This window comes from Quercus lobata, chromosome 11, assembly GCF_001633185.2.
Source record: "Quercus lobata isolate SW786 chromosome 11, ValleyOak3.0 Primary Assembly, whole genome shotgun sequence".
NCBI lineage: Eukaryota > Viridiplantae > Streptophyta > Magnoliopsida > Fagales > Fagaceae > Quercus > Quercus lobata.
The window spans coordinates 54,374,215-54,400,798 of record NC_044914.1 but is presented as its reverse complement, the minus strand read 5'-3'; the positions used below and the strand labels follow the sequence as shown (position 1 = coordinate 54,400,798).

The window sequence follows — 26,584 nt, the reverse complement described above, 5'->3', positions numbered from 1 at the left end:
TCTCCTCACAATTTCTTCTTCTTTTTCTTTTTTTTTCTTTTTTTCTCAGTTTTTAACTTGTTAATGATACTTAAATAGTGTCATTAATAGGTTAATACAATAATAAAAAACTTATATTTTATTCTAATAGTAATAGATAATGTTTATTTTAATTGAATAAGAAATTTAAATTATAAAAAAAATCAATTGATATCTTAATCTGATCATGAAGAACAATCATTATGAGTGAATATTATAAACTAAATTTATTTTCATGCTACGATTTTGTTTTTGTCATTAGAGATGTAAATATTTTGTCTCATAATTTCATTTGTTGAACCGCCTCTTGTAATAGTTTATAAATCTCTACTCTTTTGAGTCATTCTCATGAAGATAGGTATGAAAAATGTGAATGAGTCTTTTCCCTTTCTTCCTAATATATATGTTTATTAATAAATATATATAAACTAAAATTGAGTACTATAAGAAAATTCAACCTATCTATATATATATATATAAACAAGTTACCCAAAAACAAAAGAAGAGTTGTCTAAAAAGTTAACTCCAAAAAAAAAAAGAAAATAAATAACAAAGAATGAAATAATTGAGTTCACATATAAGCCATGCTGTTCCTCAACAAGACCCATAAACAAAACAAAAGACAGCTTGAAAGATTAAGAAACGTTGTACTCCAATATTCTATTACAACTTACCCACTTCCAAGTTCCCATTTCCAAGTCTTCGCACACTCTAAAGAAAAGTCTTCCCATTCATTCATTCATTCCTTCCTCTCTCTCTCTCTCTCCCCAACATTTCTTCTTCTTCTTAAAACCTCATCTATGTTCCTCACAAATTACTAAAAAACAAATTAACCTCAAAGCTAGAGAGCTAAAGACAGAGAGAGATGGGTTATGCTAAAGTGTTGGTGGGTGTACTCTTCTTGTTCATCACTCTAGCCACCACATCAGCGGCTTTCAACTGCACCACCACCAAAAACTCCACGTGTCACTCTCTGGTTGGCTACGTGTCCCCAAACACCACCCTCCTCTCCTCCATCCAATCCCTCTTCCAAATCAAGAGATTCCACGACCTCTTAGGAGCCAACGGCTTAAACGCCTCCACGTCATCAAACCCGACCGTACAAGCGAATCAGACGATCAAAATCCCCATCACTTGCCGCTGCGAAAACGGGACAGGTGTCATCGACAGTCCCCCCGAGTACAAGGTGATAAAAGACGACGGGCTGTTCCATATCGCTGCCGAGATTTTCTCAAGATTGGTAACGTTCCAGGAAATCGCTGAGTTTAATAATATACCCGATGCGAACAATATTACGGTCGGGCAAGTGCTGCGGATCCCACTGCCTTGTAGCTGTGATGAAGTGGACGGTGTTAAGGTCGTTCATTATGCACACGTGGTGCAACCTGGGGGCTCGGTGGATCAGATTGCTGCGGAGTTTGGGACTACAACGCCTATTTTGTTGAAGCTCAATGGGATGACTAGTGCTACTGATCTTCAGCCCTACCAAGTTCTTGATGTTCCTCTCAAAGGTTTTTACCTTTTGCCTTTTTACCATTATTATGTTTTTGCTCAACTTTTCTCTTTAATCCTCTTTGGATAGATTAGTTTAATTCGTAAAGTTTCGACTAAGATAAAATGGAGACTAATAAGTTAAAATGAAGACGGCTTATGTCCGGTGCATCAGTACACTAAACACGTGTCAGACTCTTAATGTATTCGGTGATCAGTATATTTAGGGATGACAATTTTTTCCCGCCCCGTTTAATCTGCCTCTCCCCGCCTCGTCCTGCGCAGGTTTTCCCCACCCCGCAAAGGCGGTGGGGCGAGGATGCGGCAAGATTTTAGCCTCGCACCACGGGGCGGGGCGGAGATGGGTTTAGACTTTTTAGACCCACCCCTCTCCGTCCTCGCCCCGCCCCGCATTACTAAGGGTTATAATTGTAAATTTTTCATACCCTAAAACCCTACTATTTAAACAAACATATTAATATTAACATATTTTATTCTATCCAATGTGATTCTCTGTCTTTATTTTGTTATGTGTTATACTATGAGATTTTTTTATTTTTATTATTATTATGATTGTCTTGTTAAACATTTGGATATATTATTCAATTTTTTTTTTCTAAAAATTGATTTGATTTGATGGGATAAATTTGTAATTTTAAGTATATTTTTATTAATGAAATAAGTTTCATTAAAAAAATTGCACTAGTTGCAGGGCAAATTAACAAAAAGTAGAGTTTTACGGGGTGAGACGAGGCTTTACAGGGCCCCAAGGGGCGGGGATGGGTGAGAAAGTATTTCCGTCATGTAGGGCGAGATGGGGATGGGGCAAGACAAAACCATGCAGGGCGGAGACGAAGACCCCATCCTTCGGCCCCAGCCCGCCCCATTGCCATCTCTAAGTACACTAATCCACTAAACACATACTTAGCTTATTTTCTAAAACTAAAAACTTTTTACTAAATGTATTGTCAATAGAAGTAAAAGTTAGTTGAAATAGTAAAGTGGAATTTATGAATAACATTAAAAAGTATAGTAAGACTCATAAATAGTAGTAATAATAAACTGAATAATAAAATAAGTTAACAAAAATAATATTTGTCAAATGGACACTTAACCCGAGTAAAGTAACCTAATGTTGAATCTCTCTCACTTTTTTGTTTAAAAAAAAAAAAAAAAAACACTTTTGCTATCTTTAGCTAATGGTAAAAGTTATCATGAAATGGGTATCTTAAATTTAAATATCAATGTTATTGATTTATAAAATTCTTGATCATTTTTCATATTTGCTTGAGATGAAAACTAATGGATGGTGTAACGCATGACTTTTACATACAAGTCTACTATTGAAACAATATTTTATATTGTGTTGTAATCGCAACGTTACGACTTTAATAATTATTTCTTAATATCTCACCTTATCGTCATTACGAAATTGATAATTATTATTTATCAATCCAACTCGTAACACGATCTTGTTTTGGACTTAGGCCTCTGCCCACTGGGCACGAGGCTGGTGACAAATCAAAACTCTTATTAGTGACAAAACATGCTTTATGTGAAGGCATTAACAACTTTGAAAAATTATTAATTTATTATCATCATGTGCATGTCACTTTAAATTAAACTTTAATTTTCCTCAACAAAAGAAAGAAAGAAAGAAGACTTTAGTATTATTATCATCATGCGCATAATACTTAATTAAATTCCTTTGAATTCTTCTCAAAAAAATTAAAAATTCCTTAGAACTTTTAGTATTGGGCTGTGTTTATTAATTGTCATACAGTGTGTTGACTATAAGTCACTGTGATTTATAGTCAACACAATGTGTACATTGTGTATAACAAAATTTCCCTTTAATATTTTATATTTATGAGACCACCATGAGGCTTTTCTCAACATATAAAGAAGTGCAAGAAAAAAAAAAAAGGAAGTTAGAAAAAAAGTTGGGTAACACTTTTTTTTGGAGGTAAGGGTAACACTTGTTAAAACTATGAGGAACTATAAGGAATAAACAGCAAATAATGGATAATTTAAAGAAAAAATAAAATAAAATCTGGCGTATATAATCCAAAGGACACAAAATAATTTTATTTGACTTTGCGCTGCTCTTGCATTATTTTCCTTATAGTCTTATAAGGTATGAATTATGAACTATAAGTTCTCTAAAAAATTATGAACTATAAAGTATAGACCTGGAAAAATTGGCTTATATTGAAAATTTGATATTGCTTGAGAAGGTCTAGCAAAAGAAAACCCAATTAAGAATGCATGTTATTATTTAGGAAAAATGAAATCTTGCTTTCATTAAAAAAGGAAAGAATGTTAGTATGGCCCTTTGGTTACCTATAACCAGTGGATAGAGTTGGTATTGTCAAATCCATTAAGCCCATACAGTCCAAACCAAAGTCCCCCATTATAGGTTAGCAAAAGTGCTCTCTGCACTGACTCTTTTTCTCTCACATATTTGACATAAAATAGGTGGATGAGAATCCACATAGCTTAGGATTCTTTTTTGTGAATAGATTCACTATCTTGGATATTAGCTAATGGTGACAAGTTGCTCCGTTATAGTCGTAGGTGCAACTTGTATATATAATTGACTCAATTATTGGAGGTATATATGTAACTAGTGTAGAAAATGTTCAGGGACATAATTTCTTTTTGTAACTACTAACTTAACCTGTTGCGAATGGTCCATAGTTAAAAATTGTGTTAGTTGTGGGATCATATGAAAATGATGTTGCTCTTATTACAATTTACCACCTTAGCATATGTTAAAAAAGTGTCATTGATATTGCTCTAAGCATATAGAATTTGCTTGTGAAGTGAGTGTGTATCTATCTATAATTAAGGAGAATGATAATTGGTCACAGCTCGTCCTCATTTCTCATAGGACTATCATATAACCAGGATCCAATTATATTCCTAATTGCTTTGTATAATCAAGATTCAAATTACTTATAAGACCAATTATATGTCCTAGACTCTTAGTTAATATTACCTTGACTTCTGAATTCTGACAGTGCATGATGTTTTTCTTGAAATTCTTTGTCCTTAGCTTTATTTGGTGTTGTGGATACTATGAATAAATGATGCTCAAATGTTTTATTTTCAGCTTGTACATCCAATGTAAACACCAGCTCCTTGGACTACCCTTTACTTGTTGCCAATGGCACTTATGCCTACACTGCTAACGATTGTGTGAACTGCAAATGTTCCTCATTGAACAACTATATGTAAGTGTATGACTGAATGGCTCTTTGATATTGTGTTACTGAATTTCTTCCCTTTGTGTTTGCGAGTTTTTCAAGTTTCTAAATTTATGTTGTTTTGCTTGTGCGGCCAGACTACAATGTGAGGCTTCTGGACTGAAACCATCATCCAAAACCTGGTCAACTTGCCCTGCAGTGCATTGTAATGGTACAAGCAGTCTATATCTTGGCAATGTCACAACTTCGACAAATTGTAACCAAACTTTCTGTGCCTATTCCGGTTTCAATAACAAAAACATTTTTACAACCCTTGCCACTGAGTCCACTTGTCCTGCAGGTTGGTACAAATTATTATAACTTTGTTGCAGTGCTTTGATTTTTGTATGTTTAGTATTTTCATATTACCCAAATACATACATTGGCCATCTCACCATCTAGGAATTCATTTTAAGAGATCATTAGTGGTCAGTATATGTTTTGGTTGAGCCAGAATTTGAGCCCAGGGGACAAAATTTAGAACAAACACACATGACATGTGTTATGTATACATAGGAAAGCGCACACGCACACACTAATCTTGATAATAAAAAGTCATTTATGTGAATACTAAATGTTATTTTAATATAAAGTAATAATAAAAAAAATAAAAAACTTTGATGTTTGCAAGATAAGAAATGATAACCAGTTCTCTCTTACACTGATATCTTCTCTGGCTGTTGTATGAAATAATAGTATGTAGCATAATCGTCCAAACTTTTTATGATGCTAACATGTTTAAACAGTTGATCATGACAAATCAAAATTTATGCTATGTGATATGCATTTCTTTCACTTATAAACAATTGTAATTATCAACTAAATACCGTTTTTTTTCATAGGTGGACCAACTGGCTCACCAACTAGCTCACCAACTAGCTCACCAGGTTCTGATGCTTCTAAGACTGGTATGCAAGGTTTTAGATGGAACTTTCTTTTCATCTCTATTCAGTTGATCTTCCTTTGTTTTACTCTTTCCTAGTGAGATGGAGAGTGTATTTCTATGGTTTTATCCACTCTCATTTTACCATTCGAGGAAAAGAACAGACAATTGAGATGTAGAGCATCACTTTTGATTAATTTGGTGGATGAGAATAAACTTATTGCATTCACAAGTGGAAAATGAAAGTTTTTTACTTGGAGAGTTATCTCTAAGCCATCAAGATGACACTTGCATACTGTGGATACTAGATCTATGCCTTGTCCATATTTTTCATTTTGTATTTCTGTTAATCAGAACCTGGTTTAATATGAAAAATTTTGGAACTAAAGGAGGCAGGAAATGTAGGCTTTTTTGGGAATCGTTGCTCTTTCAAATTACAGTGAAAGTGTTTTTGGAAGTCTACTCAAGGGGAAAACACTTTTCTGCATAACCAAAAAAAAAAAAAAAAAAAAAAAGAGAGAGAGAGAGAGAGAGAGAGAGGAGAGATTAATACCTTTTTAACAGTAATAATATGGTTTTAACTAATCGCTAGTAATCTGTTAGGAGAATTAGAATTTGACTTCAAATGAGCAAATTTTATAACTAACATATATATGTTTCCATCTACCCACGAAAATACGTAGATACACACTGTGCTTATATATAATATTAAGACTTATTTGGGTATAAAATATTAGAATATAAATAAAAAGATAGGATATCCGCTATATTGTGTTTATTTACTGGAAATTTTTTATATATAAATAAGCCGTGCTGTAATTTCTTCTTGGTCAAAATTCTAATTATAATTCTCAAATAATGATTTCTAATAGTTAGATAAAGTTCTGAGTATAGTTTATGTTAGTTTTTGCTAGACTATAAAATGATTAAATTATAAAATAAAAAAAATTCAAATAATTGTAATTATCAAGTGAAGACTACTATGTTTTTCAAAGGTCTCTCACCAGCTGCTGCACCATCTGGTATACCAACTTCTGATGCTTCGAAGATTGGTTTGCAAGGTTTGAGATGGAACTTCCATTTCTTCTCTATTCAGTTGATCTTCCTTTGTTTTCATCTTTCTCAGTGAGAAAGAGTGTGTGTTTCTATGGTTTTTATCCACCATTTGAGAACAGGGGCACACAATTGAGATGTATAAAGTATCATCGTTTGATTAATTTGGTGTGTGAGAATAATCTTATTGTGAGAGACCCCTTAGTTAAATACGAAGAGAATTAAACAGTTAAGTTCCAATTATCCAATTATGTAATTACAATTATGATAATTTAAACGCAACTACAAGAAGTACCAAATTTGTAAATAGAACATTAAACAATAAACACGTAAAAAAAAAAAAAATCCTAAGCATTTTTTTAGAAGATTTTTATTTTATTTATGATAATTTAAATGCAACTACAAGAAGTACCAAATTTGTAAATAGAACATTAAACAATAAACACGTAAAAAAAAAAAAAAATCCTGAGCATTTTTTTAGAAGATTTTTATTTTATTTTTTATGATATATATTTTTATATGTTGGCTCTATGCAAGACCGAGTGGTTCAGCCATTATGGGGATCAACCTTTTACTTTTACTAGACCAATTTCCATACGATCAAATCATAGTATTTTTACTCCCTAAAAAAAATAAATATTTTAATCTCTCTCTCTCTATACTAGTTAAAGGCCCGTGCGTTGCACGGTTTTATCATAAACTTATAGGATATACATTTTATTTGATAAACAATAATCTCTCAAATAATTATTATAATAAAAAATAGAAAAAAAAATTGGTATAATAATTATCAAATATAAAATGATAACACCAAATAAAATTATTATTTTGTAACCTACCAATTGTGCTCTAATGAGAATTTTGTATCTTTGGGAGATTGTTGAATACTTCTTTGTACACTATATCCTTGTTCTTGTTTGTCATTGTTCTTTATTATAAAATTTTACGATTGACAAAAAATCATGTCAAACCATATGGTCCATATTTAATGATTGATAAAAAAAAAAAAAAAAAAAACTAAATGGACAGATTGACTTCTTTTATAGATCAAAGCGTACAACTTTAATAGTTAGTCAAATCTATTTCAATCAGGAAAAAAAAAAATCAAATTGTTATGAAGAATTTATAATCAATTTTTTTATCAAAACATGCTTAATTGTAAGCTAAAAAGAAGAATTTTCTATAAATCAAAATTGAGAGGATGAAAGAAACATATCACCATTAGAACCCATGTCATAAAACAAAAAATAATTTAAAAAATCATGTCAAAGCATATTTAATGATTAATTCTCAAACCATAATCATATAAATTGTATAAATTATAAGCAAATTAGGTTAAACAAAAAACAAAAAAATACACAAAACCTATTCGATTTAATGAAAAAAAAATTAGAGCAAACAAATACATACCTAAAAGGTTGTAAGTAGAAGAAGGGAAGTATAAAGAAAAAGAAATGTATAGTATATATTCATTATAAATTATTTAGTATATATACACTCCACATTGAAGAAATTGATATGAATAAAAAGTCTAATGTTAGTCTAATTTGTGGGAGTGTAAAGTTGAAGTTTAAATCTTAAAAAAAGTGGCAGGAGGAAATTCAAAGAATTTAGTGTTTTATTTAAATACTAAGAGTAGTTGCTGTTTTTTTTTTTTTTTTTTACATGTACTTCCTTGCTGATTTTTTAAAGTGTACAACGTTGCTTTTTTTATTTTTATTCTTTTTTTACACATGTAGTAATATAATTTAAATTAAAAAATAAGGATAAGTTGAAGATTTTGGATTGTAACCAAATTGATATTAGTTATCAACTTATAAATTATAATAAGAAAATTATTAGATGAAGAATTTGGACTATAATCAAATTATCAACTTAAAAACTATAGGAGAAGAAGATAAGAACAAAAAAAATGTCTATTTTTAAAAAAAAATTAAAAAATTTTCTGCAATTTGATGGAGAGTGAGAGAATTTTCAATTGTGTGGAAATTAGATTTCTAATCATTTTAGGAATTATAAGAGAAGAAGAATTAACATAGGAAGTATGTTTATCCAAAATCTTCATCTAATACTTTGTTTTTACGTGTACTATGTTGTTTTTTTGTTACACATGATAATATAATTTAAATAAAAAAAAATTAGATGAAGAGTCTATTGATTTTAGACTTAGTTGATAACATTTTAGATAAACACAACTGATATAGTTGTAAATCAAATACTACTTTTCTTTCATTACTTGATTTGTCATATTTATCCAAAAAATATGTATATATCTATTCTTAAAATCTAAAAATTTATTAAAATTTCTGCAATTTGATGAAGCTACTTGGCGTAACCATAACGTTTGTTATATTTATCCAAAAAATATGTAAATATATATATATTCTTAAAATCTAAAAATTTATTAAAATTTCTGCAATTTGGTGAAGCCACTTAGCGTAACCACGGCATCTAAGTCCAACTTTTATTATATATAATATGATATGATATGATATGATATATATATATATATATAGATATAGATATAGATATAGAGTAAATTATGATAATCTAGTTCAAGCCACTTGACTCGAGAGTCTAGACGTTACAACCACTAGATGAACTTAATACTGCTACTATATTATTTTTAGAACACTAGAAATATTCATACATGGAGGACTGTCCTCTTTCTTTCTTTTTTTTTTTCTTTTTTTTTTTTTTTTGGAGAAAAGACTGTCCATATTCATGACCAGGACCATTAATTGACTCCAAGGACCCTCCTTGAAGGTTTGATTATTGTAGTGACACACTGGGATTCATAGCTCTATAGTTTCATTGTTTGATCATGCCAAAGGATATCAACATTGTTATGAAAATTAACCAAAGTCCTTTGACTTTTAGTTGATCTCATAATATTGTGAGGCAAAAGTTTTCGAAGCATCACAATTTTATATATCATTATTATAATATATATTTTTAATTCAATTTAAATTCTACTATTATATATTTAAACCCTCCATTAGGATCTTGGTACATTATTTTTTTAAGAGAAAATTACTCTTTTTCACTCAAAAAAATCTCCTCGATTACACTTAACCTTCTTATCTATCAAAACATAATTTACCCCTGAATTTTAAAAATACATTACACTAAACCATTGTTGTTTGTTTTGCTGTTAATACTGACAAAATTTAGTATTGAAAGACCAATTTACTACCCCTTTGTTGTATGGTTTAGAGAAAGGGGCATGATGGTTTTTCAAGGATAAAATATAAGTACTTAACACCAAAACAGATTGCAAGGGGATATTGAAAAAATATTATAATTTTAGGGCAGTCAGTCTTACATTTTGATAGTTCAAGGTGTTCATTTAATATGTGTGAAGTGTAAAAGTATAATTTGCCCTCACAAACAATTATGATATGTTTGGTCCAATATTTAAAATGTCAATAATATATATATATATATATATATATATCAATTTTTTTAAAAATTTTTGGGAATTCCTTGAACTAAATGTGTATCTGCCACTGTGTGAAAAATTAAAAAATTAAATATTGAGAATATAACTATAAGTTAAATCATGAATTTTATTGATATGAATATAAATTAAGATGGACTTGGAAAACATAGACATAAACATTATATATGTATAGAAAACATAAACCTAAATATAAAATGTGTTGTTTGTTTCAAGGTATTAAAATTGTATTAAAACATTAATAATATAAATAAAAAAATATTTATGTGTGATAATTTATAAATATCAACTATTCAGTTTTCAACAAAGCTCAAAGAACTACAAATAATAAAAACAATCTTACTATATGCGATTGCCAGCAAACAGGCACCATGATGACTTTGGAAGTAAACGGATAAATGTTGTTTAAAATGCTTCAACCTTACATGGCACACCTAACATCATACATCACTCAGTTGAAGTTTGCAAGGCTGCGAACTAACATCATACATGTTATTCTTCTCACCGGAAAAAGAAAAAGAAAAGAAAAAAAAAAAAATCATACATGTTTATTTATTAGTTTAGTCGACACCCACTCTTAGATATTTATATTCATATTTTTGAATTTTTTGTTATTTGACCCTTTTGTTGGTCCTTTCTTAAGATGGCATTTTTTTTTTAGTATTACTATGAGAAGTAAATAATCTCAAGAATATGAAAAGAATGTATTGCGATATAATCATATAAATATAAGATGTTCATATGAGATAGAATTTATTGGATTATAATTGAATATGGTTAATAGATTGAAATAAAATGTTCGCATGCGATTGCAACAAAAACAATTCTTATTTGTTTGGTTTTTTTTTTTTTTTGGTCTAAAATTGAAAATGATATTAAAATAAATAAAAAAATTAAAAAAGCTAAATATTAAGAAAATGATTATAAATTAATTTATGATTTTTAATAATATGAAAAATCATTTTACAAGTGGTTTTGAAAAATATAGACATAAACATTATTATATACTAGTCGCTAACCCGTGCGATGCACGGGAAAGCTACCTTGGAATTCAGCATTGATTCTCTGGTAGCACATTCTTATTTTTCAATTTCATTTATTTAATGTCTTCCACTAAATATTCAATGCATTTATTATATTTAAAAAACGTTGAAGTTTAGATATTGTTTTTCAATTCCTCTTAATTTGAAAGACCCAACTATTGAATCTCAACAACATACCAATGCAAATATTAATTACTTAAAATTCAAAATAAATTATTTAAACATGATAAGTTACAATTCAAATTGAGTCTCATGAGTTTTTTAAATGTAAAGAGAATACTACAATATTTAGAAGTTAAATGTATATAGACAAACAGTTAACACTATACTAAAAGAATTCCTCAAATAACTAAAAATAAGAGTTTAATTCCTCTATGTTTCAATTTACAACCAAATTGTGCATAAAAGCAAAGAAATTTCCTTTGTTCCAATACATCTTTAGTATCAAAATCACAAATTCTTTAAAACCAAATTGTGTATAAAAGCAAAAAAATTTCCTTTGTTCCAATACGTCTTTAGTATCAAAATCACAAATTCATTAAAACCAAATTGTGCATAAAAAATCTTAGAGATTGAAAGACAACTTAAAGTGTTTTTTGTATCTTCTTCCTTTGTTGCTTTGTAGTAGTCCCTGAATATGTCCTTTTGTTTTCCTTGAGTACAGATGTTGGTGTGAGTTGCACATTGGTTTGAAGTTTGAACATCAAGTTTTTGAAATTTTGTACAATCACCATCTTCTTCAATTGATAAGTTGTTGCTACATTCATTTGAAGTATCACTGATGTAAACCTAGCAATAGAACAGGTTGAGGAATGTATTACAACATATACATCTTAAATATCAATTTTGTAATTTTGCTAAATTAAATAATACTTACTTCTGTCATTTCAATAAACAGTATAGAATAAAAGAAAGACTGGTAAATACCTAACTTTCCCGGTCTTGTAGTTGTATTACCAAATAATCCAGATATCAAAATGCTAAATCCCTACCTGCAAAACCAATAGAAGACAATGATAAAAGCAGATTTAAAATAGCAACCATATGAACACTATTTAGGAATTCTATCAAACTCTTGTGAGAAGCCAATAACAAAAACATATGTACAGCCAACAAACATCATTATTATGTACACATATATACAGCCAACAAAAAAAAAAAAAAAAAAAAAAAAAAAAAAACTCTTGACACACAATGATACTATTTGATTTTTTTTTATTAAAAAAATAAGGATTGGTATTTGGTACTACATGAGACTATTATAGATTCAAAAGTAAAAATGAAAATAGAACATTGGATCATGAAAAGTTTCTCTCAAGGCAAGCTTAAAATAAAAACGTGTAAAAAAGGTTGCTGGGCACTGTTATTTTGTTAGTCAGGTGACCTTCCCTACCCCATCCCTAATAAAACTTCTCTTCTCTTGGGCATATAATCAGGTGATGAGCATATTTTTGGATTAAATAATATTTGGGATAAATTACAAATATTCACCAAAACTATCATCCAAGTTGCAATGTCCCCTTATATCTGAAATTGAGCGACCAATGCCCTACTATAGCTCAAAAATTTCAAAATGGCCCTCTACTGTTCCAGTTTCCCTCAAATTAACAGCAGATTATTCCACAAATGTGCCACCAAACCAAAGTTGACAACAACAACAAAAGATGCAACCAAAGCTCTCTTCAGGTTTTTCTCCTTCTCATGTCCATTGATTTGCTCTTAATTTGAGGGCAATTGGAACAGCAGGGGGGCTATTTGAAATTTTGAGTAACATTAAGAGTTTGCTTGCTTAGTAGATTCATCGCAACTTGTGTAACAGTCTAGGATAGGTACTTGCATATACCGAATATTAAATTCAAGTCTATTAAAGGTGAGATAACAGTGGATCTTTTCTTTATAAGTAAATATTAGACTTTATAAAGAGAAAGAGCAATAATGGAGAATGGGACAAATTTAATAGGGGTCATATTCAATTTGGTGCCGCCTCATCCAAAACCACCCCATTGACATCCCTAAAGCAGTAGAAAAGTCAAACAGATTGAAGCCATACTTTTCTGCATATCTAATTATGTAACAACACACTCCTACTGTTTTGAATGTGGCACAAACATTATTGACTGGCAATTGCAAACATATATATCAGGAGACTTAATAATAGAGTCAGTTTGTAGTACATATGCCACACCACTGAAAGAAGAGATAAACATTGCAGAAAATATGGATGGGATTTAGAAGTATTTGTCCCAATTGGAAAAAAAAAAAAATGCAGCAGATATACTATGCTCAAGCTGAAACAAAAGTGCACAGGGAACCATATATTTGCTGTTGTACACATATATACAGTAACTTCTTCATCACAATGATAAAAACAGATTTAAAACAGCAACCATATGAGCACTATTTAGGAATTCTATCAAACTCTTGTGAGAAGCCAATAACGAAAACATATGTAACCTTAGAAGATTTTACAGAAGAAAAAGCTATTAATATTGGATTAGAAATATATAATTTTTGATATGTTTGGCATGACCAACATGAAGATTTATTGAGGTTTTTTGATGCGTCTTAGAAGTGTTAAATATCCACTCTTAATATCAGTGCTTCTCCACCAAAAGTCTACACATAGGCATATCCTAATAAATTCCTTAATGTATACCTGTACCAACTTGCCCAAGTTTAGAATTCATAGAAATATAGAGGACAAAACAGGGGTATGTTAAAGTTGTTGGTGATGGATAGTGTCTATATTCTCATGTATATTTTTTAAAAGTTCCTTTGACACTTAAATGTGAAGAGAAAACAATTGAAGAGCAGCAATTGTCGTTGAACATTCCACTTGACAAAAGACAATTAATCCTATCCATGAAGAATATATAAAAAAATAGGAATTAAACTCTTATATTAATTTTGGATGGCTGTAGGTAATATGTTGAATTTCAGTGATAAAAAAAAGTGAATTTCTCAAAAACTCTTGTCATAAAATAAAAAGGAAAAAGTTACTTTCCCACCAACAATGAAAACCCAACAGAAACTCAATATGCCACCAAAAAAAAAAAAGAAAAGAAGAAAAAGAAAAAAGAATCTTTATAACTATCAATGATGAAACAGAATAATAACAAAGCAAAACCACAACAACATTAAAACATTTTGTATTGCTTGCCTAATACATTAGGCATTCAGAATTTAACTATTAAGTTTTTGTTGACATTTTTCCCTAAGAATAACTTTTCTTTGATAAAGAGGTTGCAAACATTATCAATGTTGAAAATCCAAATGAAAACATGCACTCCAAAAATTAATATAAAAAACTAAAAGCATACCTTGCTTAGAAACTTCAAACATCAAAGAGTCTCAAGTATATAGAGTCCCAATAGTTGTATATATTTTTCTTTTTCTTTTTTATCTTAGTAAAAATAAACTATTTTGTTTGTTTTAAGTATTCTTCCTATTTCTCCATGTCTTATCCAGTATTTTGTATTTATTATTTCTGCTACTGTTTATCACTCAATGACCATCTGGGAGGGATTATTTTTGGCAATACCTAGTGCAACATATCTTTGGCCACTTCAATTGTTGTGTTAATGTTGTATGTGATCCTCATGTCAAGCCATGGAGGTCTACTATGGTTTAAAATGCATTCTCAATAAACTAATTTGTTTATAGTGGTAAAATTGGAATATTTCATGTAATTTAATGCAATTATACTTTTCTAGAGAAGCTTATGATAACGATTTTTATTGCAATTAAAAAGGCCTTAGATCTTTCAGAGTTGAGGTATGAAGCTAAATCGTCAAAAGATAATGCATGGTGAGAATGCATCTTTTACTTTTAATTGAGAAATTCAAAACCTTATCTTGAAATGTATATATGCATATTAGCTATATGAAATATGTCCTATGTGTTAAATTTCAAGAGTGGGATTTACAAATACTGCCTAGAATCATGATTGGAACAAACAACCTAGAAACGCTCCTACAGATACTAATGTAGGTTTAATGATTGCGTTGGTCAAGGAGGTTTGTGTGTGAGAAAGCTGAGCCACTGTAAAGGAAGAAGCAAATTAAAAAATAATAAAAAAGGAGGAACAATCCAAATGGGGATAGATATAGTCAAGAAACCATGCAATAATTTATTAGTTGTGATGTTAAGAAAACATGGCTTAAAATTCCAATCTGCATAAAGCAATAATTTTTTCCAAAAAGATCTTCACCACGTATGTAATAAACAGCAACCATAAAACTCATTAATAGAAGACAAATATATATACAGCAACTTCTTCATCACAATGTTAAAAGCAGATTTAAAACAGCAACCATATGAACACTATTTAGGAATTCTATCAAACTCTTGTGCGAAGCCAATAACAAAAACATATGTACAGCCAACAAACATCATTATTATGTACACATATATACAGCCAACAACAAAAAAAAAAAAAAAAAAAAAAAAAAAAAAAAAAAAAAAAAAAAAACCTCTTGACACACATGATACTATTTGATTCAAAAAATCCAAATTTGTGAATAGAACACTACAATATTAAAACTCCAAGTATAAAAGCAGATTTAAACACAATGTAAAAAAAAAAAAAAAAAAAATTCAGTATGAACAATGTAATGAATAACTAACCTCAACGTACTGCATAACAATTTCGCTAAGATTATGAGGAAGCAAGTAGATAACTCCACCTCGCTCAGTTTCTACTAAACAAATTCAAACTCGTGGCTCAGTTTCCACACAAAAACAATTCAAATAGACCAATAGAACTAAAATTCAAAAAAAAAGTTAAATTGATTATCGAAGTGTGTGCACAAAAACTACAATTCAATCAACTATAGAATACAAAATAGGCTGGGGTAAAAAAATAATCTATAGCTCAGTTTCCACACAAATTGAATAGCCGTGGCTCAATTTCCACACAAAAACAATTCAAATTGACCAATAGAACTAAAATTCAAAAAAAAGTTAAATTGATTATCTAAGTGTGTGCACAAAAACTACAATTCAATCAACTATAGAATACAAAATAGGCTGGGGTAAAAAAATAATCTATAGCTCAGTTTCCACACAAATTGAATAGCTGTGAAAAAAAAAAAAAAAATAGCATACCTAGAAATTGAATAGCCGTGAAAAAAAAAAAGCATCGTGAAAGGTTTATATATATATATAGTTATAGAGTCCTAATCTATATAGAGTTCGGATTCAGAAAACAAAAATATATATATTATAGGTTTATAAGATAATACCTTTGGGCCGGTCTCGACGGGCTGGGTCGGTTGCATTGCCGACCGACATAGTGGATATGGGTATGGTGGGATCTATGGCCATGGGCTTGCCGTGGAAAGGAAGAAGTAGAGGATCGGTCTATTGGGTCGGATTGGTATTGGGCTGTTGGGTCTTGCCGTGGAAAGGGAGAGGCAGAGGATCGGTCTGTTGGGTCGGATCGTTGGGTCTTGCCATGGAAAGGAAGAGGCAGAGGATCGGTCTGTTGGGTCGAATCGTTGGATTGTTGGGGCTAAGGAAAAGGCAGAGAAGAGCTCGTAGAGGAGGAATGGTATTCGTGAAAGGGAAAGGTATTCGTGAAAGGGAAACAGAAGGAATGGTTTTATTTTTTTTGTGGTATTCGTGAAAGGAAACAGAAGGAATGGTTTTATTTTTTTTGTTTTATTATTTGTTTTTTTTTTTTTTTTGATGATGTGCTGATGTGGAAAATTGTGGAAGCTTGAAAAGCTTCGGTTATATATATATATACTAGTATTATGCCCGTGCGATGCACGGCTAAGTAAAAAAACTTATATATAAATTATTATTATTTTTGATAATATAATCAAATTTAATAACAAATAAAATGGTAAAAATATTTTTAAAATTAAGTACATGGCAAATGTATACTATGTAAGTATTTTTTTTTTTTTTTTTGCAAAAAAGATATTATAAAATATTTTAAAAAAATTATGGCAAGTTTTAAATTTCTAAAAGATCTTAGTATTAAAATTGTAATTTGATTATGTGTGTGTGTGTGTGGCACTTAAAAATCTTTCCATTCTAATTATAGATAAATTTCTTGCATATATGGCCAACAAAAATTCCATAAACTACCAAAAAAAAAATCCATAAATTACAAAAAATGTAAGTATTTAGACTACAATATAAATGTAAAATTTTATCTATAAATTACCAATCATAACCACTTTAATGTTTCCATAAGGGAGGAGATAATCTGTATAATCAATTAAGAACACCAAATAAAAAATAGTATCAATAATTAAGATAAATTGCATTATCTAATTTTTTTTAAATCATATAATTTAAGCAATAATTGAACTACTTTAATAGAAAAATAGAAACTAAAAAAAAAAAATGAAGATAGCTCTTCTCACATAAATCTCATAATTTCATATTGTAGATGAGCTCCATCCCAAATAGATTCAGTGATAATATTTTGACCGAAACAAATATTCCATAAATTACAAAAAAAAAATATAAGTATCTAGACCTTCTAGAGTATCACAATCAAAATAATTTAAAAAATAGATAAATGAAAGTACATAAAGAAAAATTGTATTGCAATGTAAATGTGTAAAAGTTTACATATAAATTACCTGTGTCTAACTATTTTGATGTTGTCATTTGTATCTAGCCATCTTGATATTGCTATAAGTGAGGAAATAATCTGCACAATCACTTAAGAACACTAAATCAAAAAAATACATTAATAATTAAGATGAATTGCATTATGTAAAATATTTTTAAAAAAGCATAGAATTTAAGCAATAATTGAACTACATTAATAGAAAAGTGCAAAAAGTAAAAAGTAAAAAGAAGATAGCTATTCTCATTGAAGAAGCCAAATCCTTCATTTAGTAGTTCTTCACTTAATTAATTTTGGTTTTTTATGTATTGATTTTAGCATTCTTAAATAGTAGAGTGGAGTAGGTTTAGTAGAGTTTTAGTTCAACTCAATTTCTCTTGAATTCAAACTTAATTGGTAGAGCTATTTTCTTTTTACGTGTATTATTATATTTTTTTTTATTAGCTGTTTTCTTTTTAAGTGTAGCTATATCGATTTTTTTTTTTTAAATCATAAAAATGTGCTCTATGTTGCTATTTTTTTTTTAATTAAGATTTGTTTTTCAACTTTTTTTTTTTTAATAAGATTTTTTTTTTCAACTCAAACGTGTGCTATGTTGCAGGTTTTTTTAAGTAAATTTTTATTTTTATTTTTATAAAGGATTAGATAAAGAATTTAGATTGAAATCAAATAAAGATAAAATTTTGATTGTAATTAAATTATGATTTTTATCAACTTAGATTTTACCTTTTTTTTAATTAAGAATTTTTTTTATAAAGGATTAGATGAAAAATTTGGATTGTAATCAAATTAAGATAGAATTTGGATTGTAATCAAATTATGATTTTTATCAACTTAGAAATTATAGGAGAAGTTAAAATCATATAAATGTGTACTATGTTGTTGGTTTTTGTTTTTATAAAAAATAAGGTTCTTTTTACGTGTAGTATTATTATTATATGTTTTTTTTTTGCTATTTTCTTTTTAAGTGTAGTTATATCTGGTTTTATTTATTTATTTATATCATAGAAACATGTACTATGTTGTTGGCTTTTTTTTTTTAATTAAGATTATTTTTTCAACTTTAACGTGTACTATGTACGTATTTTGTTTTTACGTGTATTATATTGTTTTTTTGTTACACGTGATAATATAATTTAAATTAAAAAAAAAAAGGATTAGATGAAGAGTCTATTGATTTTAGACTTTGTCGATAACATTTTAGATAAACACAACTGCTATAGTTGTAAATCAAATATTACTTTCTTTCATTACTTGATTTGTCATATTTATCCAAAAAATATGTATATATCTATTCTTAAAATCTAAAAATTTATTAAAATTTCTGCAATTTGGTGAAGCCACTTGGCGCAACCACGGCGTCTAAGCCCAACTTTTATTATATATAATATGATATGATATATATATATATATATATATATATATATATATATATAGACTAGCAGTTCCTTTAGCTTTAACAGTATGAATGTTCTGGTCGGATAATATAGCACTCACTTCAATATCTCTTATAAACATTGACACCCCACGTGACATTGATGGCTTTAATGTACTTGAGTGCACAAAAGTGATATTGTTATCAATCGTTTTATGTCAACCTCATTGGAATATGATAATTCTAAATTCCACAATATTTAAATTTCACACATTTCTAAAATATGTAATGATTTTTCATTATATATATATATATGATTTATAATTTAATTGAATATAGACTCTTTGATTTTTTTCACCCAATAATTCACTTGACACAAAAATTAAAAAATAAAAAATAAATGGACACACAATGGAAAATTGGATTCCAATTGAAATCCAATTTAGAATCTAATTGGATTTGGACTCTTAATTTTTGCACTCAATAATTTACATGGCACAAAATTAAAAATTAAATAGGTGGTACAAAATTGAGAATCTAATTAAAATTTAATTGGATTTTCTCTGAGTTTTAGCTATATATATGTGTGTGTGTGTGGAAAATATAAACATAAACATAAATACATAACAAGTTTACACATATATATACACACAAATGTGTATTGAGAGAGAGAGAGAGAGAAATGCCCCTTTTACGTTTAATCCCAGCTCCTCCCTTCCTTAGAAAAGTTATTAAAATAAAATTTCCGAACCCATCATATGGCTATCTTTTAATAAATATGAGGCTATTCAATAAGGAATATATATATATATATATATATGTATGTATGTATGTATGTATGTATGTATGTATATGTGTGTGTATATATATATGTGTATATATTTATTACATTCTTGTCATGATTCACTTTGTATGTGTACAATTATTATGATACTATCTATAATGTTTCGAGGAAAGTGTTAGGCATATTTACGCTTATTCACTAAAAGGACTAGTCAAGTAGTTAATAATTACAATAGGATTCATAAATCATTATACCTGAGATTCACCTAATAAACAGGTAATGTGAGACTCAACACACCCTACACAACATGTACTCATACAATTCAATCCAATCCAACTAAATTCATACAATTTGGGGTATGGATTTACTCTATAGAAAAAACCACAACTCGAGGCAACTAGCAGGATTGCAAGAAATCATCTTCAAGCAATTTTTATTGCTCACAAATGTACTTGTTAATGCTTCAAACATTTATAAAAATCTTGATGCTTCAAGTAAAGACTATGTTTTTCATAGGTGGTTCACTAGCTGCCCCACCATTTGGGATACCAACTTCTGATGCTTCGAAGATTGTTTGCAAGGTTTGAGATGGAACTTCCATGTCTTCTCTATTCAGTTGATCTTCCTTCGTTTTCATCTTTCTCAGTGAGAAAGAGTGTGTATTTCTATGGTTTTTATCCACCATTTGAGTGTGTATCATCGTTTGATTAATTTGGTGTATGAGAATAATCTTATTATGAGAGATTCCTTAGTTAAATACGAAGAGAATTAAACAGTTAAGTTCTAATTATCCAATTATGTAATTACAATTGTGATAATTTAAACACAACTACAAGAAGTACGGAATTTGTAAATAAAACATTAAACAATAAACAAGTAAGAAAAAAAAAAACCTAAGCATTTTTTTTTAAAAGATTTTTATTTAATTTCTATGATATATATTTTTTTATTTGTTGGCTCCATGCAAGACCGTGTGGTTTAGCCACCATGTGAACCGACCATTTACTTTTACCGGTCATCATTCTTCGTACAATCACATCATAGTATATTCTTATTTCCTAAAAAAAATAAATCTTTTAATCTCTATATCTATATTTATATTTATATTTTTGTTGTAAATTATGATAATCTAGTTCAAGGCACTTGACTTTAGAGTCTAGACGTTACAACTAGTAGATGCACTTAATATTGTTTTTTTTTTTTTTTTTTTTTGGTAACATTTTTTAACAAAAAAGTTACTATATTAGTTTTAGAACTTTTGAAATATTCATACATGGACAGTCCATGTTCATGACCAGGACCTTTAATTTGACTCCGAGAACCCTCCTTGAAGGTTTGATTATTGTAGTGACTCATTGGGATTCATAGCTCTATGGTTTCATGCTTTGATCATGCCAAAGGACATCAACATTATTATGATTTTGTTATGGGTTGGTACTCTCCAATAGCCTTGGGAAGTCGAGTTATAACATGCCTTATATATGTGATGCAAATAGGGTACAAACTCCAAGGCAGTTGACTTCAAAATCAAAACTCGCCATTTGAGTTTGTGACTTTCGATTGATTAAGGGTAAGTTTGGTTCAGCTTTTTGAAGTTGGGCTTTTTGAAAAAGTTGAGTTTTTAAAAAGTGCATAACGAAAAAGTGTTTTTTCAAAAAGCTGAGTGTTTGGTAAAAACTGTTAAAAAGTGCTTTTTGAAAAAGCTGAGTGTTTGACTAGCATTTATAAAAGTTGCAGTTTGAGGAATAAATTACTAAAAAGGACAATGCATATATAAGGGAATTCATTTCATACTTAAATCAACTACTTCATATACTTACTAAATAATAATAATAATAATAATAATAATAATAATAATAATAATATATTATTGGTATTATTTTAATAATGTTTGGGCAATTTTTATTTTTTAGTGTCATAATTATTTGTTATTACCACTAATGACTTACTTTTCAATATTAATTAAATCTAAATAATTTTCATCATCATGAAGCATAAAATGAAAATGTAAAAAGATGATAAAATATATACCAATAATCCAAGTTTAAATTGTACTACATATAAATGTAAAAAAGATAATAAAATACATACCAATAACCCAAGTTTAAATTGTACTACATGATATTAAAAAAATAAAAAGACAACTACTAATTATTATCCCCCCAAATGGAATTAGCAATGGAATCACAAAGAACCACCATCACAGGGTTTGTTAAAGATCCTGAGTTTTGCTCATCATTGCTACCTACAGCACTATTATGCTCTCTTCTAGAAATTGAATCTCGATTGGCGTTTATGAAGCTACTATCATCTCTATCATTTAGTCTAACAAAATTATGAAGAGCCATAGTAGCAGATACAATAAGTATTTGGATATGGAATGGAAAAGGTGGCATGTTTCTGATAATTCTCCATTTATTCTTCCACACACCAAAAGTGTGTTCAATTGTACATCGAAGAGATGAGTGAGCATGATTAAATTTTCCATGTCTAGTTCTAGAGCTAGTAAATAATATAGTTTGGAAACCGAAACTACTAACTATATAGTTGGAAAATTATGGTTAAATTCTCATTTTTCACATTTTACCATATTTTCTATTTAAATAATATTTATTATTATTATTTTATTAATATCTATCTTTTTAATATCTAATTCATCTTATCCTCATCTCAAGTCTCAATCGTGTTTCTCCCTCTCTCTAAATTCTTCTCTGCCTCTAGGACTCCCTCAACTCTCTTCCTCTTTCATGTCTCAAACCAAAAGGTTTGGTACTCTCTGAACTTTCTTCTTCTCTCATATATCAAACCCAAAACTCACACATGGCAGAAAATCCAGCGGCAGAAGCAAGCAGATCCGAGTAGCAGCAAGGCAGATCGGCGGCGGCAACAACAGGGGCAGATCTGACAGCAACAATGGTGGCAGATATGGTGGGTTTGGCTTGATTTTAAGTTGGATTTTCTGATGGTTTGGTTTGATTTTCTGTTGATTTTAGGTCAATTTTGTGGTGGATTATCAATTGTTGAAAATGGATTGCAGTGGTGGTGCCCCTCCTCTTCTTTTATTCTTCTTTTGCTGGATTGTTGTGTTCGTTGGGATGCTATGTTTGTTCTGTGTTTCTTTTGCTTGGGTTGGAGAATGGTGAAAGAGAGAATATGAATGGTGAGAGAGAAAAAATAATAAAATATTGTTATACACTAAGTGTATAAATATACACATCTTTACTTTATGCGCAAGGAGAGGCTTGTTGCAGCACGGAGATGAGAGGAATGAAGGAGCTTGCGCAGAGCAGAGAGATGACCTAAAGTGGAATGAAGGCACTGTACAATCTCTGAAGACATGAGAATTTGAAGGGCAATTTGGTAATTGCAAACTCACCCCCAACGGATACCCCAAAATGCCCAAGGACTTTTGGAAAATGGACCTGATGAGGTCCATAATAGGAGATGCGCGTTCAGAGCATTTTTTAAAATGCAACTTTTGACCCAAAGTTGCGTTTTGTAATAACCAAACGCAATTTTTGGGCCAACTTTTTGCAAAATGCAACTTTTGGACTCCAAAAGTTGAACCAAACGGGTACTAAGTTGAGATCGAATAGTTATTGAGATCTGCCCTTTGATCGATCAAGCTTCAGCCTTGTGATTAATCAAGCTTCGATTGAGTGGCAGTCAAAACTTGGCAAAATGTCTTCTTTAAACTATATCTTCACATAACGTTCTAATATTTTGAGCCTTCACAATTGCATATAGACATTTGCATACATCTTATGTATATTTAATTTTCTTTAAATACTAAAAAAGTGTAGTAATTCCAAATACAAACATAATCATAATAAATGTCTAATGTTAACTATCATAATTATAAAATATCATATTTTGACCAAATAAATAAATAAAAGAGAAAAAAAAATATTATGTTAAACTTTCTCGTGCATTTTACACTCAGTTATGGATTAATGTGTGTGTGTGTATTTATAACCCTCCATTAGAATTTTGGTACATTATTTTTTTAGGGCAAATAACTCTTTTCCACTCAAAATTATTGCCCCAGTTACATTTAACCATTATTATTTGTTTTGCTGTTAAGACTAACAAAATTTAGCATTGAAAGACCAACTTACTACCCCTTTGTTGTTTCGTTTAGAGAAGGGGGCATATTGGTTTTTCAATGATAAAATCTACACACTTAACACAAAAACAGATGGCAAGGGGACATTGAATTTTTTTTATAATTTTAGGGTGATCAATCTTACATTTCGATAGTTCAAGGTGTTCATGTGATATGTGTGAAAGATCAAAGTGTAAAAGTATGATCTACTCTGACAAATAATTATTATATCTATATGTTTGGTCCAATATTTAAAATGTCATTAAAATATATATGCATCAATTGTTCGTAATTCGTTGGACTAAATGTATCCGGCCGCAATTATGTGAAATTTTAAAAATTAAACACTAAGAAAATAACTATAAGTTAAATCATGAATTTTATTGATATGAGTAAAGATGGACTTGGAAAACATAGATATAAACATTATATGGGTATGGAAAACATAAACATAAACATAAATTTTGTTGTTTGTTTTGAGGTGTTAAAATTGTATTAAAAACATTAATAAATATAAATAAAAAATATTTATATGTGATTAGTTACTACTATCAACTTTTCAGTTTTCACCAAAGCTTAAAGAAATGCAAATAATGAAAACAATCTTACCATGCTATTGCTAGCAAATAATCTTAAAAGCATAAAAATGACCACGGGAGGACTATCAAAAATAGAAAGATCCTAGTCAAGCTCTAGACCCTTCCTAGCTTAAGCATTAGCACATTTCACGGCAACCTTGCAAACTTCAACCGTGTGATGTATGATGTTAGGTCATAGGTGGTTACTATGAGAGGCATTGCCGTTAAACAACCTCTTCTTCTAATTAGTTGATAAAGTTCTAGTTTTACCAAAAATGATGAACACTCTGTGTTTCCTAAAGCCCTTCAAAATATGATTATCTAATTATGCAAAGAACAATTTTATCAAATTATCAAGTTATTATAACACTCTGGAAGAAGCAATTCTATTATGTTTCATTCTTACTAATAAATAAGACACCCACATCACATGCTATCTATGATTTCAGGCAACATCCACTCTTAGATATTTTTATTCATATATATATATATATATATATGTATATATTTTGTTGTTATTCGCCCCTTTTGTTGATCCTTTCTTAAGATGACATTTTTTTTAGTATTACTATGAGAGGTAAATAATCTCAAGCATATGAAAAGAATTTATTGCAATATAAATATAAAATTTTCATATAAGATAAAGTTTATTGGATTGTAATCGAATATGGTTAATATACTATAATAAAATGTTCACATGCGATTGCAACAAAAACAATTCTTATTTGTTTGGTCTAAAATTGAAAATGATATTAAAATATAAAAAATCAAAAAAATTGTAAACATAAACATTATTATATAAAATTTTTACTTGTGGAGTGATTATCAATTGATAATCAAATAATATAAACATTATTATCTTTTTAGTAAACTATAGACTGACTTTTGCCTCTACCCCACCCCACCCCACTCCACAAGAACTTGTATTTGTTGAGTAATTATCAATTAATATAAAAATCACAAGTGGCATTGAAAAATATAGACATAAACCATATTATATTTGTGTGGAAAATATAAACATAAATATATTAAAAGTTTACACATATATAAACACACAAATATGTAGAGAGAGAGAGAGAGAGAGAGAGAGAGAGAGAGAGAGAGAGAGATATGCCCCTTCTACATTCAATTTCCAGTTCCTCCCTTCTTTAGAAAAGTTATTAAAATAAAAGTTTCAAACCCATCACGTGGCTATCTTATAATATATTTGAGGATATTCAATAAGAAAAAAAATAACAAAAAAAATTATAGAATATGTCCTTGTTAAGATCCACTTCGTGTGTACACTTGCGTTTATTTACTAAAAAGACTAGTCAAGTAATTACCATAGGACTCATAAATCCGAATACCTAAGATTCACCTAATAAACAAGCAATGTGAAGCTTAACACACACCTTGCACAACATGTAGTCATACAATTCAATCCAACTAAATCCATACAATTTGGGGTATGGATTTACTCTATAGAAAGAGCCACACCTCGAGGCAACTAGAAGGATTGCAAAAAATATCTTCAAATTGTTTTTATCACTCAAAAATACTTGTTAATATTTCAAACATTTATAAAATCTTAACATATCAATGGCAATACAGCCGAGACTAAGAAAAAGACCAGCCCTCGACTACGTGTTCTAAATAATAAAGCACCATGACACCATCAATATATAACTCATTCAACCTAATGAAATTAAGCTAAGTATCTTTACCACATGTTTAAAAGCAATATTACATTCATGATGTAACATATAATTTAACAAATACAGCCATAAAGGCCATATGTATATATATATATATATATATCTCAAATGACCATTCCTGGTGCAATTTTAAGTAATGTCACACCATCCAATATTTTTTAATTGGATGTGAATTTTGATAAATCCACCGCTAAATTATATTATCTTCATATATTCTCTATATTTACAAAATTTCAAGATGATCAAAGATCAATGGTCAT

General features: G+C 29.3%; 1 protein-coding gene and 1 pseudogene across 1 annotated transcript; both read left to right on the top strand.

The window, feature by feature from the left end:
- The first annotated feature begins 664 nt into the window (after positions 1-664).
- LOC115968795 (lysM domain-containing GPI-anchored protein 2-like) lies at positions 665-5,905 on the top strand. The gene is made up of 4 exons (XM_031088295.1): positions 665-1,529; positions 4,625-4,745; positions 4,856-5,058; positions 5,600-5,905. Exons 1-4 carry the CDS (start codon positions 884-886, stop codon positions 5,737-5,739), a joined length of 1,110 nt encoding a protein of 369 aa, XP_030944155.1. The 5' UTR covers positions 665-883; the 3' UTR covers positions 5,740-5,905.
- A 10,746-nt stretch (positions 5,906-16,651) lies between these two features.
- The window catches only part of LOC115967172, an 18,936-nt pseudogene continuing 9,003 nt past the window's right edge, over positions 16,652-26,584 (top strand).

What these genes read in the sequence shown, in the direction of transcription:
- LOC115968795 (XM_031088295.1), top strand. Translation starts at nt 884, where the DNA reads ATGGGTTATGCTAAAGTGTTGGTGGGTGTACTCTTCTTGTTCATCACT. An exon ending in TCTTGATGTTCCTCTCAAAG is followed by an intron (nt 1,530 to 4,624) that starts GTTTTTACCTTT and finishes TTTTATTTTCAG; the next exon opens with CTTGTACATCCAATGTAAAC. An exon ending in TGAGTCCACTTGTCCTGCAG is followed by an intron (nt 5,059 to 5,599) that starts GTTGGTACAAAT and finishes TTTTTTTCATAG; the next exon opens with GTGGACCAACTGGCTCACCA.